This window comes from Castor canadensis, chromosome 8, assembly GCF_047511655.1.
Source record: "Castor canadensis chromosome 8, mCasCan1.hap1v2, whole genome shotgun sequence".
Classification (NCBI taxonomy): Eukaryota; Metazoa; Chordata; class Mammalia; order Rodentia; family Castoridae; genus Castor; species Castor canadensis.
In genome coordinates this window covers 84643301-84659063 of record NC_133393.1, presented here as the reverse complement: position 1 = coordinate 84659063, position 15763 = coordinate 84643301, and the positions used below count along the sequence as shown (strand labels likewise).

Genomic DNA, 15763 nt, shown 5'->3' with positions numbered 1-15763 from the left:
TGTCAGCAAAGCTCAGAAGCATGCCTGTGGACATCCACAATATAACAGCAGAGCCTGGCTTCCCTCGCTCCAATCTTATCATCAACTCTGCCCACCCCTCAAATGAACAACAGGAAAGACCAGACAGCTAATCTTGGCTTCCCCAGGCCAGGGCCTTTCCCCCTGACTTTCCCTGGGACATTCTCTACAACTTTCTCCCCAACCCTGCTTGACCTCTTAGGATCTGAGCAGAAACCCTCTGTGGGAGGAGAGTTGGCAGCTCTTCAGGACAGTGAATCAGTCATGGGCGTGACCTAATCTTAGCCCTCCTCTTGGTATGACTTTTTGGCTGTGTAGAGAATGCTTCATCTTTTGCCATAGGCTTCCTTTTCCTGCTATGTCTGTAGCAGAGTGTCTATACTCACCCACCATATGCTCTTCTTCATCCCCCACCAGCTTTTCTAGTGCCCCCCTCCCCAAGGGGCCTGGGCCAATGGGCTTTTCTTGAAGCCTGGAAGCCACCCATTCGGGTTGTGGTTCCTTTCCCTGCTCTTGTGAAACTCCTCAGTGCTGTGGGCAGATGCCCTGGCAGCTCCAGCACACAGCAAGTAGGTACAGGCCAAGGGCCCCAGTGCCCACTCCTGTCATCAGGCTCTGCAAGCCCTGGCCAGGAGGTCTGTTTGCCCGGCTGCTATGCCAGGCATCCCTGCTCCAGCTCCGCCCTCCTGGGCAGCTGCCCAGCACAGTGCAGCAGATACCACCACAGGAGCCCCTGTAGGTGGCAGATGGTCTCCTGTGTTCCATCACCCACTAGCAACTTGGAAAGAGTACCCCACTTTAGAGCTATGTGGCGCCAGACTTCAGGAACTCCAGGAGGACTCAAAACCTTCCTTGAGCAGAAATTTAAAGACTAGACAAGCTGGAAGAGGGTTGTTTTGGAGAGAACAAAAGAGGCAAATCTTTCTACTCTTTCAGAGTAGACCAGATGGATGCACTTCATGTTGAGAAATTTGGACATGGGATTGGCCACATACAGGGGTCTTCTCTGCATCTCCTAGCTTCCAATGCTGAGTGTTCACGCAGTTACTCTCTCCCTCACTTCACCTTGATGTCTCCTTCAGAATCATGGACCATAGTAGGGGATGGAGATAGGGACTAACATTTAGCTGTGAGAGATGTACATCCAGTTCTCAAAGGAGGTGGTCCTTTGAGATAAGTGTTGTACCCCCCCCCACATACATATACACACACACATGCGTGCATGCACACTCATGCATTCTTTATGGGGGAAGGAACAAGAGACCTTAAGCCAGGTGCCAGTGGCTCATGCATATAATCCTAGCTACTTGAGAGACTGAGATCAGGAGGATTTCGATTCAAGGACATCCCAGGCAAAGAGTTCTCAAGACCCCCCCATCTCCAAAATAGCCAGAACAAAATGGACTAAAGGTGTGGCTCAAGTGGTAGAGTGCCTGCTTTGCAAGCATGAAGCCCTGAGTTCAAACCTCTGTCCCACCAAAAACAAACAAAAAAACAAAAATGAAAGAAAGAGATCTTACAGGAGATTATATGATCCAAACTCTCCTTTTATAAATGAGAAAATAAAAGCCCAAAGAGTGAACAGTTTCCTCAAAACCCTGCAACTTGTTCTTGAGAATCCAGACTCTCTACTGCCAGGTCGTGACACCACTCAAATTCTTTCTTTCTCTTGTTTACACCTGCTTTTCATCATAGAAAACCCAGATTTCCTCCATATTTTGGCACTGCAGCCCTCACAGCAGCAGGGACCCCCAGCATGTGAAGAGACAACCAGTCCTCCCATGCTGTTCTTTCAATACTGGTGGAAGGTTTTGGAAAGAACTATGGGCTGACCCTTCTGACTCCCCTTTCTGCCCATCACAGTCATCCTGACAGATGAGGAGGTGCAGCGTAAGCGAGAGATGATCCTGAAGCGGAAGGAGGAGGAGGCTTTAAAAGACAGTCTGCGGCCCAAGCTGTCCGAGGAGCAGCAGCACATCATAGCCATCCTGCTGGATGCCCACCACAAAACCTATGACCCCACCTATGCTGATTTCACCCAGTTCCGGGTATGTCTGCTCGCTGGCCAGGGAGGATGAGCGGAGCCAGTGGAGAATCACAGATGTAGCATGGGCTCTGGGAACAGGCATGACGGGCCAGGTAACTTCGGGCACAGAACCAGGGAAGGGACAGAGGCTACTCTGCTCCTCCTAGCATTGGAAGGCTTCCCCAATCTGTAGATCTTCCTTGAAGACTTGTCATCAGAGCTGAGGACCAAGGCAGAAAGGTGACTCCAAAACAGGAGCCTCTGAGACCCCATCTTTCCCTTCCAGATTCCCATTCGTGTGGATGAGAGTAGAAGAAGCCATCCTCCAAGGCCCACACACAGCGTCTCCGGGGACCCCTCCTCCTCCGGCTTAGATCTCTACACCACCTCTCTAGGTAAGCAGGGCTTCCTGCTACCACCAAGTAAGCAGGGAAGGGATCCCACCCAATCTGCTCTTGGACTGTGGAATGAAGGCATCAGAAAGCTCCCTAATGTGAACAGCAGTTGTATAGTGTGGGCCCCAAGTGTCCACACAACAGGCCCCCCCAGTCACATAAGAAGGCTTTTCTTGCTCAGGGCCCATGATGGGAAGAGGCTAAAATGGGGTTCCATCTGTGCCCCCTGAGCCCAAGCTCATCCTCTAAGCCAGACTCTGCTAGTGCCTTCTTCTCTGAGGGTGACCTGATTCTTTTACATGATGTTTTGATCATGGGCTCTTTGAAAGGTGGAATTGGAGTGGCAGAGAAAATGTTTGGAGGGCTGGCGGAGTGGCTCAGCTGATATAGTGCCTGACTAGCAAACATGAGGCCCTGAGTTTAAACCTCAGTGCCAACAAAAAAAAAAAAAGAAAAGCAGAGCAAACATTTGGGTTCCATTGCCTGAGCCTGAGGACTACTGTGGTCCTGGACAACCCGCCACCTCCAGCTCAGTTGAGGGTCTGAAAGGCATTGTGCTTTTCTTCTTATGGCCCTTTTATGCCTTCATCTTCATCATTCTGCCTCATCCTCCCCTTGCTCTCACTCTCTACGTCTCACTGAAACCTGGTGTCCTCCACTTAAGGTCTGTAGGATGGTGAGGATGGACATGTTCTCTCCCCGCTGGACAACCATAGCCCTCAGATATGGTACTTCCAGACTCTGTGATGCATCTGTGCATGGATCCAGAATAAGTAGAAAAAGTCCCAGTAACAAGTGGATATAGATAGCACTTATGGCTGTCTATAGGGTCTCCCACCCAGAGGTGACAGAGGGAGGTAGTCAAGTGCTAAAAAGAAGCACGGATCACTGCATGGACTGACTAGCCCTCACCTCACCCCCACATGTTAATTCTGCTTTTCACTTGATGGCACATTCATTTGTACCTGTGAAGACCAATCTGTCTAAGCTATACATTGGTCAGTACTTCAGCTTTTAATAATCACTCCATGTCCTGTAGGAGTTTTTGTACCCTTCATAGGTTAACTGATCTGTGGTGCTCATCCCACCAATGGTATGCTTAATATAGCATATATTTGTTTAAAAATTCAGGCAAGTTAAAATTTGTAATTTAAGAAATTACTATACAAAAGCAATACATATTCATGATTGTTATTTAGAAAATAGAAGCTAAAATTTATGTATATCTATAAATATAAATTTCATTACATATATAATCTTTAATCCTACCACTCAAAGAAAACTATTACTAATACTGTGATGTGTGTCTTCCTCATCTTTGTGTGTGTGCGTGGGGATTGGGGGGAGGGTTCCTGGGGTTTGTACCCAGGGCCGTGAGCATGCTAGGCAAGAGCTCTATCACTTGAACCATGCCCCAAACCCTTTTGTTTGTATTTTGGCCTGAGAATCCTTAAATAGTTCCTTCCCTTTCTTCATCTTCCCTAGATATGATGGAATCACCTAGCTTCTCCAACCTGGATCTAAACGAAGAAGATCCAGATGATCCTTCTTCTCTGACTCTGGATCTATCCCAGCTCTCCATGCTGCCCCACCTGGCTGACCTGGTCAGTTACAGCATCCAAAAGGTCATTGGCTTTGCCAAGATGATCCCAGGATTCAAGTAAGAAACTTCTGTAACATCTGGGGAGCAGTCAAAGAATCATTGATTGAGCTAGAAGAAGACTTGAGGGTCACACTAATCCTCTGCTTCCCCAAAACAAAGACCCAGACCTCCTAAATCAGAATCCCTAGGGGAGGCCCCAGGGATTCTGTACTTTAGGACATGTGGCCTGTCTAGCATCACTCTGGGAGCCAGCCCAGGAGAGCTGTCCATCCCATACTTTCTGGATGATGAGATGAAAGCCCAGAGAGCTTTGATAGCCAGCCAGGATCCCTTTCTTATGTCAGAGCAAGGCCTAGATCTCTCAGTTCCCTGTCTAGTCCACTCTAGCTGGCTTGACTCTTCTAATCCTTGTACTATTCCTTCCATTCAATCTATAATGTTCCTTCACACCCAATTCTGAGACCAGGATGAAGAGATAAAGAAGAGAAAAGATAGGGTAGGGCATGTAGATTTGGGAAATAAAACAGGAATCCTAGAGAGAGGAAGGCTCATTTGTTGACATACATGACCTGGTGATCCTTCACCCAAATTTGTATTAAAACACCATTTTCTAATCATACTGTACCTTTATTGCCAAAATAGATACAAGGAGCCATACTGGAATAGACATCCTTCTGTACATTCATTTATAAAAATTTTACCCCTTCATTTCAATGTTTTATTGTCTTCATAATAATGGATGCATAATTCTTATATTTGAACATTCCTACAATGTTAAATATTCTTAAAATGCTAGAGTGTTTTGCTTCTAGTAGATATGTTGGGAAATGGTTACATCTATATTTATATATATTCCTATCCTAATTCTTTTCAAAAGTTCATTGGACAGATTGTGGTTGAGAAATAGAAAGTAATAATTTCATATCAAGCAATAACATTTTCATTTCGAGTAGTATCAATAGTTGTAGCTATAACAGAAATAGCAGAATGCTTCCTAGATACCAATGTTCAAGTTCAGTGTTGGGATCCTGAGAGCTGGAAAATGATTTGAGCTTGGCCAATTCTAGCTGGAAACTAAGAAGAGGTATCACTTATTGTTTTTGTGGACCTCTCTTCCCTGTGTAGGGAAGTAATCAGTTAGTTATTGTTTAAATTATCACATTGCCCCCTAAATGATGGTAATTCACAAAGATGAATTCAGCACTTTCCGGTTTGTTTCTTCCTTGTTATTTTGTGCCTCTCACTAATCCAACTACCAGAAACTCTCCAATGCTCTTTTCCTGGAATTAATGTGAACACACGGTGTTGAGACCCTATTACTGAATCAAACTTTCAGTCAGGCAGGAACAAGTACCCAAGTCTTCAGTGAGCCCAGGGTGCAGCTGGCCTGGTTTTTCCCTCCAGCACATTGCCTTGGAACTGACAACACATTCTATTGAGCACAAGTTCCAACTCCCTCCTTCAAGCTTCGGGTTACTGTTTGCAAACTCCATGCCTTTCAAAATCTTGTTTTATGTAGATAGCTAGAGAAAAAAACACTCCAAGGTGCCGAAGTCTATATAATAGCACATGGCTTCCATCCTAATTCTCAGGACCAGTCCTCATCTACACAAGATTCATCCTTCCTTGCTCTAGTGGGGAGTTGAACAGGTGGTCCCTGAACCTCTCTCACATGTAAATGGTGGTGAGTGTTGCACACATGGGAAAACTGTCCGAAAAAGACAGTTCCTCATTAAACCAATCATCCCAACACTGCACATAGTCCAGCCTCCAATTTTTTTCTCCCCTGCCCTTGTTCCCTATCCCTTACCCGCCCCTCAGTTTCTCTCCCAACACTGAACTAAAATCTTCCCCATCCTTTCCTTTCAAGCCTCATTTTTTTTTTTTTTTTTTTTTTTTTTTTTTTTTTCGGTGCTGGGGACCGAACTCAGGGCCTTACACTTGCCAGGCAAGCGCTCTTCCACTGAGCTAAATCCCCAACCCCTCCTTTCAAGCCTCATTACTGCAGGCTTGCTTGTCTAGCCCTGCAGTCAAGGCCAAAATGAGGTAATGTAAGCAGGTACTAGAGCTGCCTGTCCATTGATGCAAACTGGATTAAACTGATCCTGGATGTTCTTGGAATGGCTTCTTTCTCTCTTCAGCATGACCTGAGACATCTTTGATTGTTTTCTAATAAAAATGGAGCAGGCGTTGGCAAGAGCTCTGGGGGATGGTGGAGGGGATCCATTGATGTGGCACTCTGTGACCAGATGGAAGGGATGCTGACCTGGATGGGAGTCAGCCTAATAGCTCTCTGGTTCTCCCAGTTTCCACACTAAGGAGTTCTGTTTTCCCAAGAAGTGGAAGAACAGTAGCTGTGTCCCTAGTGGTTTTGATCTTGCTGCCTGTAGGCGAGAGCAGCAGGTGTGGGGAAGGCAGAATGAGACATCAGTGTGGGTGACAGGAGGGGGGATGGGATGACACTCCAGCAGGCATGGAACCAACATGGGGTGTGGGGATGGGCTGTTCTGGGTGTGAACAGCACTTGCAGTGAAGCCTTGGCCCTGCTCCCTCCTCCTACCTCCCATCCTTCATCCTCTCAGGCTTACCCACAAACCTCCCTCCTTGTTAGTGCTGTGAAAGAAATGAATGGAGGAAGTAACATCATAGTGGCTTCTAAAATCATCAGGAACAGCTATGGGTAGATGTGAGGCCTGAGCACTCCAGGCCGTACTGCCAAGTGAGGTGCAAGGGACCAAGCCATGCCAGCTGGAACCCAGCTCTAAGGGCCAAATGCCTTCAGTCTCACTGCCACTTCCATTTCCAGGGACTCTTCCTGAGTCAAAGTCCTGGGGGTCATGGTGCTTCTTTTGTCCTATGCCTTTCCTGCACATTCATTTATTCATCCAGCCAGCAAGCAGCTTTTTTATATAAACTGAGGGAGAGAAGTTGACTAGGATGCAGCCTGGCCTCTAGGGATTCAGAGTCTGATGGAAGAGATAGACCTGTAAACAATGGTAGCAAAGAGATAAGAGGTGTGCTAGAAACTGCTGCAAGTACCATGGGAACACAGGCGAGGAGGGGTGGCCCTCTACCCATTCGAGAGGGAAAGGCAAGACAGCAGCACAATTCCAGGGCATAGCTTGGGTACCCAGAAGTGGCCACAGCTGTGAAGTGACATGTGAGGAGGCACACGGCCAGGCTGGTGCTGGTGGTAGCAGAACTGCCCTCTTACCGATTTCTCCCTTAGCCCACAGCTACTCCCAGCCACCACCATTCCCAGTTCAGCCTCAGTTCTGGTTGTGAACCTCACTTAGAAAGTCCCTGCATTTCCCAGCTGTGCTGTAATGTAGGGTCATTGTAGGTTTGCTTCATAGTAGTGGCATGTCTGGGTCACGGTAAACAGTGATCCTGTTTCTGAAGTCTCTCTAACCATGCACCGAGGGGATGATTACTCACCATGGCCATCCATTCTGAGTGAGGCATTGAACAAAGGTATTCCTCACAAAATTACCTAGAATGCAGAAATTAAGAAGTAACCAAAATGTCCCAAAATAAGTAAATGAGAGACTGATTAAACAACTTTTAGTATACTGATACGATGAAACATGCAACCCACTAAGAACTGGGCTAAAGAATTCTTAGTGATACAGGAAATGGGATACAAAATTAGTATGAACTCCAATATGCTTTTAAAAATTATATACAATATATTATGTTATATATAATAACTGCAATATGTATAGTAAATAATAATATAATATATGCCATATTATAATATATCATAGCATATTACAATGTATATTTGCATAGAAAAAAGTTAGGAAGGAAATGTACCAAAATGTTAACTGTGGGTCTAAGCAATTTTTATTTGCTTTTATATTGTTCTGTATTTTCCCAAGATTTAATAATGAATATATTCTATTTAAATAATGAGTTAAAAACCAAATGGAGGTATGTTTGTTTTTATTTTTTAGGTGTGGCTCAGGCATCTCGAGAACAGTGATGAGGATGATGAGATGTTTAGATGCTATGTTGTCAGCCTGTCTTAGAAAACTCATTAGCCATGGGTAAAGGGAGAGCTCGTGGATAACGGAGAAGTCTGGCTCTGTGTGCCTTAGAGTACAAAAACTACAAGTAATGAGTGAACAGATCATCACAGGGATTGTAGCTCAAAGGAAGCCTTGAACGCATGAGCTGCCTAACAACCTCATAGCTGGGTCCAGAAGCCAACGGAATCCTGCAGAGGCTGTTTAAGAGCCATCTGCCAAGCATGTTGAGGAGAAATTGGCCATATAGTCTCTAAGAGGGGCCTCCCAACTCTAGCACTTTGGGGGTTTTTAATATAACTCCTTTACTTGCCATCCTAACCGTGCAAACCTTGTCATCCCCCATCATCTATCACCAGCTGATACAGGTCTCCCATCAGTTAGTTTTTATACCAAAGTGCACCCACAGAGAGGATGAGGGTCTATGCACAGGATATCTGGAGGAACTAAACAAGCAAGGAAGAAAAGTTGGAAGCAAACTCACCTATGAACCCCACTTTTCCCTTGCCACTGTTCAGACAAGCCCAGCTCATGACTCAGAATAGTGGAATAGTCCTTGGCTTCTAGACACATCAACACACATGTTTATTGATCCTCTTGTACTCAGAACTTAATGATCAGTGAATGGGCAACAGTAAGGTAATTAAGAGGTGGTGTTGGATTACTTGGTGTTGGAACAAGTAATCTCTGAGAAATGCATTGGACTCCAGAGACCTCCTAGGCTTGGAGGCACAGCAGGCAGTGGGTTTGAGGCAGGGTGTGGTCTAAGCTCCCAGACAAAAGAAACCATGAAACAGCCATAGGCAAGGAGCTGACTCCCACTGCCAGTGATCTGGGTCACGTGTTAGTGGTAAAGCAGCCCAAACAGGATCTTGACAAGAAATGAGTGACTTCCTGAAGGAACCACAGCAATTACAAGCACTTGCACTGTGCCTGGGTGGTGCTGGGAACTTCATGGCAGGGTCTGGTTCAACCATGACACCAACCTGGGGAGGGGGTGGTTATTATTCCCACCGTACAAACAAGGTAACTGAGGCACAGCAGCTTGCCCACAGCTCTCCAGCTGCTGAGTAGGACCCTGAGTACATCCCTAAAGAATCTCAAGGGAAAAAGATCCAGCACGAAGAAGGGCCAGGTAAAAAAGTAAACTGCAAAAATTTATAAGGGAGGTGATTCTGGTCTTGTCTTTTAAAAGGCATAATGATTCATGTGCATGAATACAGATATGCTTTATGCATGAACAACAAACGACAAAAAGAAGTGGCCTTCTCACAAATAAGAACCAGAAGTAGTGGCTCTCACCTGTAATCCCAATACTCCAGATGCAGAGGCAGGAGAATCTTGAGTTCTAGACCAGCCTGAGTTACATCATGAGATCCTGTCTCAAAAAAAAAAAAAAAATACAAAGAGCCAGAGACAAGCATATGAAGGACAGAGCTGAAGGGGAAAAGGAAGAAAGGCAAAACAAAAGCACGAGGAATGTACAGTGGGTCATAAAGCAGTGGCTTTTATTCTGCTGAAGACTATTGGAGGGAGAACACATTGGATTCAGGATCGAAAAAATGAGTTGGAGCATTGGAAGGGTGTTCCTGGCTGGAGGTGAACCATGGTCAAAGACATGATGGTGAGAGCGTCCAGTATCTGGATGCAGATCGTCCAGTGCTGCTAGAATGGAGGATCGGTAGAGTTTGTGATGAGAAGCAGGGCTGGAAAGACAGGTTGGATATGGGTTTGACCTGGGGTGTGTAAGAGTTTGTGAGGATTTCTAGGCACAAGAGTGACATTGACCTGTAGCAGCGATAGGAAAGATGAATGAGAGGCCTGAGAGACTTCATTCCAGGACGAGGGAGCTCTGAACTGGAGCAGCTCTGGTGAGAGCAGGAATGAGGCCAAGGGCTTGGGAAAAGTCCTGGAGACAGAGTTGACTGAGCTTACTACTGAAGAGCAGTGGCCAGGAGGAGGGAGAGGATAAGGAATCATGGGAGGTATTGAAGACAACTCTGGACATACCATTTGCAGACCACTTATTCATGCTGCAACACAGGGAGCTTCTTCGGGTTCTCTCTTCCTGTCCCTAACAACTCTGACTGCTCAGTCACAGGGTTTCCCTTGTCTTAGAATCTGAGCTACTTCAATTCTCACCTTGGCACACAATCAGAGTTGAGCTGTTCTCCTTCGATGAACATTCATTTCCTTTCCAACCAGGTTGTGAACTCCTTGATGGAGAACCCAGCCACATGCTGGTCACCTGGCAGCTGTATAGCTGTCAAAACACTAACAGATTGTGTGATTTGAGAGTCTTGACTCCCATCCCCTCTCCACAGGGATCTCACCTCTGACGACCAGATTGTGCTGCTGAAGTCAAGCGCTATTGAGGTTATCATGTTACGCTCCAACCAGTCCTTCAGCATGGATGATATGACCTGGGACTGTGGCACCCAGGACTACAAGTATGACATCAACGATGTGGCCAAAGGTGTGTCTGGACTCCACCTCCACCTCTTCCAGCTCCCAGACTCAGACTCCATCCAGCCTGGAGACTTGAATCCCAATCAGACACAGAGAAGGGGGCAACAGGGAAAGAAGAGCAAGGGTCAGGCTCAGCCAGGGCTAGAAAGGGAAGGATGGGTGGCTTCTCAGCTGTACCCACAACACCTGGCTATTCTCTCCCACAGCTGGGCACACCCCGGAGCTGATTGAGCCCCTCATCAAGTTCCAGGTGGGACTGAAGAAGTTGAACTTACATGAGGAGGAACATGTTCTGCTTATGGCTATCTGCATCGTCTCCCCAGGTATGGAGCCTGGCAGTGAGGAACTCAGGGGCCTGGGAGGTGGGGGAGTGTGAAGAACACAGATTTGCTGAGAACCAGCATGGCAACCTGGCAGGAGAAGTAAACAAAAGAGAAACAAATAAGGAAATGCCAGCTGTGTGGGGTTTGCACGGCCCATGTGGTGCATGGACACTGGGCCTCTCGCTGCCCTTGGTTTTGCTTTACAGAGATTGCAGGTGGTTCATGGGATTCTGAGGAACCAGATAATGGGGGTTCCTCGGGCATTCCCAGTACTCAGGCTATGTTCTTGTGTGAACTGGTCTGAACTTTCCTGTCACTTGAGGTCCCTCAAGGCAGGGTGCAAAGCCCTGGGGAAGGACAGGTGGTTCTGCCCAGATGGTTTACCTGACCACTTTGGAGGCAGACTACTGTGACCCTTGACCCCTTCTATTCGTTTGGGATGGGAAGAAGGAGCAAAGGCTGAGGAGGAAGTTCTTGTGGTCATGAGGATGTCATATTGGTGATGAAGCCCAAAGGAGGACAGCCCTGCCTCAACCCAGACTTTGTTCAGGGGACAAGCTAATGGTCTCTGCCCAGGACTGCCTTCCTGCAATGAAGACCTAAGGCATGGACATGGGCTCCCCTCCCCCTGCTTGGCTGGCATTTATCCTCTCATTAATACAATCAGCAATGACTTACTGGGCACCTGCTAGGTACTAGGTACTGTGTTAGGTATAGGGATTCAGCAGCCTGCAGGACACAGACTTCTTCCCCATGAAGCTTAGGGGAGACATTAAACAAATGATATTTAGGAACTAATTCCTAACACGATGAGAGTTTTGAAAGTAAGGGGGTGTGTGATACCGTAGGAGGGTATGGCAGCAGAGGGAGCCTGAGGTAATCTGGGGCATGGAGGTGGAGGATGGCAGGAATGGCTTCCTTCAGGAAAGGCTTTTGAGCTCTTACCCAAAGGACCAATCAGTCATGCAAATGCCAAATTACTGAGTTCCAATCAGAGGAAACAACTCAGAGGCCAGAGAGTGGCATATCAGGATATGGAGGCAAGGAAAGAATATAGAGACAGAGGGAACAAGGTGAGGAGGGAAAAGGGTCAGATGGGCCTATGAAAGGACTTGGTCCTAAGTGCAGTGGGAAGATGCTGAGGAGTTGTAGGCAGAATGGTGATGTCCTAGGTCAGCAGTCAAATGGTCTCTGGCCTGCGGGTATTGAGGTGGGGTGTGTGTTTGGGGTGGTAGTAAGAGTAGTAGTAAGGACACAGTTCAGAGCCCCTGTGTCTTCTCCTCCTGCCCTTTATGCCACAGACCGACCTGGGGTGCAGGACCGAAAGCTGATTGAGGCCATCCAGGACCGCCTGTCTAACACACTGCAGACCTACATCCGCTGCCGCCACCCACCCCCGGGTAGCCACCTGCTCTATGCTAAGATGATCCAGAAGCTGGCTGACCTGCGGAGCCTCAACGAGGAGCACTCTAAGCAGTACCGCTGCCTCTCCTTCCAGCCTGAAAGCAGCATGAAGCTCACACCCCTTGTGCTGGAGGTGTTTGGCAATGAGATCTCCTGACTAAGGCAGCCTGCAGTGACACCTGGGAGGGGCTGCTCTTCCCTAGCCCTGTGCCCAGGTCCTAAGCTGGCTGTAGCCCAGAGGTACCTCCCACCCCTTCTGGAGTTCTCTGCCATCATCCTTTCTACCTGGTCCATCCTTTCTCCTGTCCAGCCTAATACCTGTTCCCCCTTTCCTTCAGGCCACGGGCTAGCCCATATCCCCTTGAGATCTCAGTCATGAGAAGTTGTTGTTTATTTGACAAACTCAAGTGAGGACAGAGGCTGGAGGCTGGAGACAGGGCCTCACCCCAGGATACCCCATCACTCCCTAAATGGATCTGCTGGTGCCAAGGAAAGGTGGACAGTAAAGATGTGCCCATTTCTCAGGGACAGAGATACCTGTACCTCCCCCCACTTCAGGCTCATCCGTTCAGAGCCTGGTGGGATTCCTCTTCCCCTGACCACCGAGGATACATAACTGGCCCCCAGTCTCCGCTCTACCCCATCTCTTGTGTCACCAGAATGTGTTGTTCTATCCCAGGGCAGTGTGCCATGATGGGGCCTTCTCCCTCTGCCTTCCCACTCCTGGTCTGCTTAGGACACTGACTGCCAAGAATAACCAAACACAAGATGACTAGGGTCATTACTTCCTCCTTGCCCACCCCCTGACCTAGTCCCATCTTCATCCCTTTGCCACGGTGATCCTCTCATGGGTAGTGGCTCTGGTACGATGGGCTTCCTCCCTATCGCTGGAGCCACTGACCCACAGCCTGCATGAGAGGCCCCAGGAGGGTGGAACCCAGGGTCCAGGCAATGGAGAAAAAATAAAGCCAGCCTCCCAGAAGGGCAGTGGGTGGTGGTCCCAGGCCATCCCTGCCAGGAAGCCCAAGTCTTCTCCACCTGAATCTAAGGGGTGGGTAGAAGGGAAGTTCTCCTCCCAGCTGTCCACATGGCAGGGCTGAGATACCCCCAGGTTGCAGAAAATCCCCACCCTGTCCTCACTTCTTGCCCTATCAGTGCCTTTCCTCCCACCAGGAGAGTGGGCCCTCCTACCTTGGCACCCCCAGGAGACTTCATCTCTGATCGCCAAGGGTGGCCCAGAAGTCAGCTCAGTCCCTACCTCTCCAATACGGAGCAGTAGTGCGCCTCCCTCTTGCTTACCTATGGGGCCACATCTTCTCTATCTGGCAAGGAAGATGGAGAATTTGGTGTGGGTCCAAGCCTTCTGTTCAGACATAGAACCAGGCTGTACCTCAATGGGTGGGGGAGGAGGGTGGAGGTCTCTGGGGGCTGGACAGAGTGGGGAGGGGGGTGGAATGATGTGGGGCTGGTCCCCTTTTGATTCTCACTACACTACCCAAAAGCTAAAGGGGCTGATGAGGCTGGCAGGGAAGAGAATCCATAACTTCAAACTCCATTTCCTCCTCTGTAGCAGCCCAGCTCAGAGGGGACCCTCAGCTGTTCATCCCAGTTAAGCTTCTTGCTGAATGTGGGTTGCAGGTGTGTGTGTGGATGCACAGAAGAGGTTCTCCTAGGGAGGGTCCTCAAGATAACTGCTTGATTTGGGGGAACACAGCCACATTAAAAGCATCAATAGGGTGCATACAACAAGCAGGAACATGGTCTCCCAAACCCCCAGAAGATGTGCCCCTCTATCTACATCTTTTGTTTCCTGAAAACCACAGGAGAAACCAGACTCAACACTGCAAGAGCTGTCAGTATCCACTTGGCCCCATGCTTCCCAGAATTCTTCAGGTGGAAAACCATCTGGACACCACATCCCATGTTACAGAATAGCACACACATGACTTCATTTCAAATATATTAGCTATGAGTTGTTTTCAGAATCAGACCCATTTGTACTGTGTTCTAATGTTGAGAGGAGCAGGTACTGCTAATTCAGAGCTATTTATGGGGGAAAAAGTTATTGTGAAAATACTGTACGTTAATGATTACTGTTATTATAGAAAGGTCAAGAGAAAGATCTTTGATTTTGGCTGCAGATAACATTGATCTGGCTTGCTATTCAGTGGGAGGAAAACTTGAAAATTGCTAAACTAATTCAACTGCCTTATTAAAGAAAACTAACACTTAGAGGAGGGTGTGGCTTGCCCAAACTCATGTAACTAGTTAGAGGCAGTACCAGGACCTAAGTAGAATTTGGACTCACATCCAGTGTCCCTTTTATTAAACCTTGCTTGAGCTCAGACCCAATTTCCCATTCCCCTGGCAGCTGACCCAGTCCACTGGGGAAGCCCTGGATGTTAGACAGGGACCCTTTCTTTCCTTCCCTGAGTTGTAACCCTCAGAAGAAGGAAGGAGACATTGCTTCTGTCTCAATGTGAATCTCTCTCTCTCTCTCTCACACACACACACACACACACACACACACACACACACCTGCCATGCTGTTGCTTTATCAGTAAAGTGCATTGGTCTTTGTAACGTCTCCTCCTTCCCAGCCCTCCCTCTGGCTCTGCCCTCTCCAGTGAACTAGGCTGGACCCCAAAAAACATCAGTTACTCAGCCCAGGGACCCACAACCAGCCAGGCCACACTCAAAAAGAAGTCTAGGAGCAGAGAGGAAAAGAAAAGTGGGACAAATGAGGTTACAGGGGGGCTTAATGGGAGCAAATGATATCATTTAGTCTATTTTAGAATGGGAGCGTGAAGGCAGGTATATTATAAATCTAAAACTTTTAGAATATGTTATTGGAAATGAAGGGAAGTATGCACCAAAATGGGAAACAAAATTCTCAGAGATAGGAAAATCCTCCTGTTGGCTAACTGAAAGCAAGTAGGGTAGTGTAAGTGAGGCCAACAGAGAAGTGGGGGGGGATGTACTACAATTTTGGTGAAAGCAAGACATCAAGCAGCAGCAGAAGGCTTTAAGAGTGCCTCCTGGGTGATTTCCAGAGAGAAAAAAAGTTTGCTAGGAGCTTGTCAAATAAACCAATGAAAAAAAAAAAGCTTTGCTTATGGTAATAAAAATGGCTCATCTTTACATAGCACTTACTTTGTGGCAAACACTGCTGTAAATAAACGCTTTATGAAAAGTAACTTGCTTTATCCTTGTAAGGACCCTATGGGAGATGGGCTGTTACTGCCCCCATTTGGCAGAGGAAATGACTTGCCCCAAGTGACACTGGCATTGAGAGAGGTGGGATTTGGAACCTTGGCAGCCAGCTCCAGAGGCCATTCATTAAATGCAACATTATACTGCTTCCTACTGAGCTGAGGGATCTGACAAATAACAGTCTTGCTAGTACTCTCTAAAGAGGATATAAGGGAGGTTCCCATTCCTAAATGGCCTCCAAGATGGGGACATTGGAGGTGCTGAATCAAAGAGTGCTCTAGGTG

General features: G+C 47.5%; 1 protein-coding gene across 1 annotated transcript in view; it reads left to right on the top strand.

Moving 5' to 3' along the window:
- The window catches only part of Vdr (vitamin D receptor), a 53084-nt gene extending 37621 nt beyond the window's left edge, over positions 1-15463 (top strand). Inside the window, exons 5-10 of the mRNA XM_020171740.2 lie at positions 1882-2066; positions 2331-2439; positions 3925-4099; positions 10395-10546; positions 10746-10862; positions 12164-15463. Coding sequence (XP_020027329.1) covers positions 1882-2066; positions 2331-2439; positions 3925-4099; positions 10395-10546; positions 10746-10862; positions 12164-12423 — 998 coding nt within the window. The 3' untranslated portion in view covers positions 12424-15463. The remainder of the gene's footprint in view (positions 1-1881; positions 2067-2330; positions 2440-3924; positions 4100-10394; positions 10547-10745; positions 10863-12163) is intronic.
- The last annotated feature ends 300 nt before the right edge of the window (positions 15464-15763 follow it).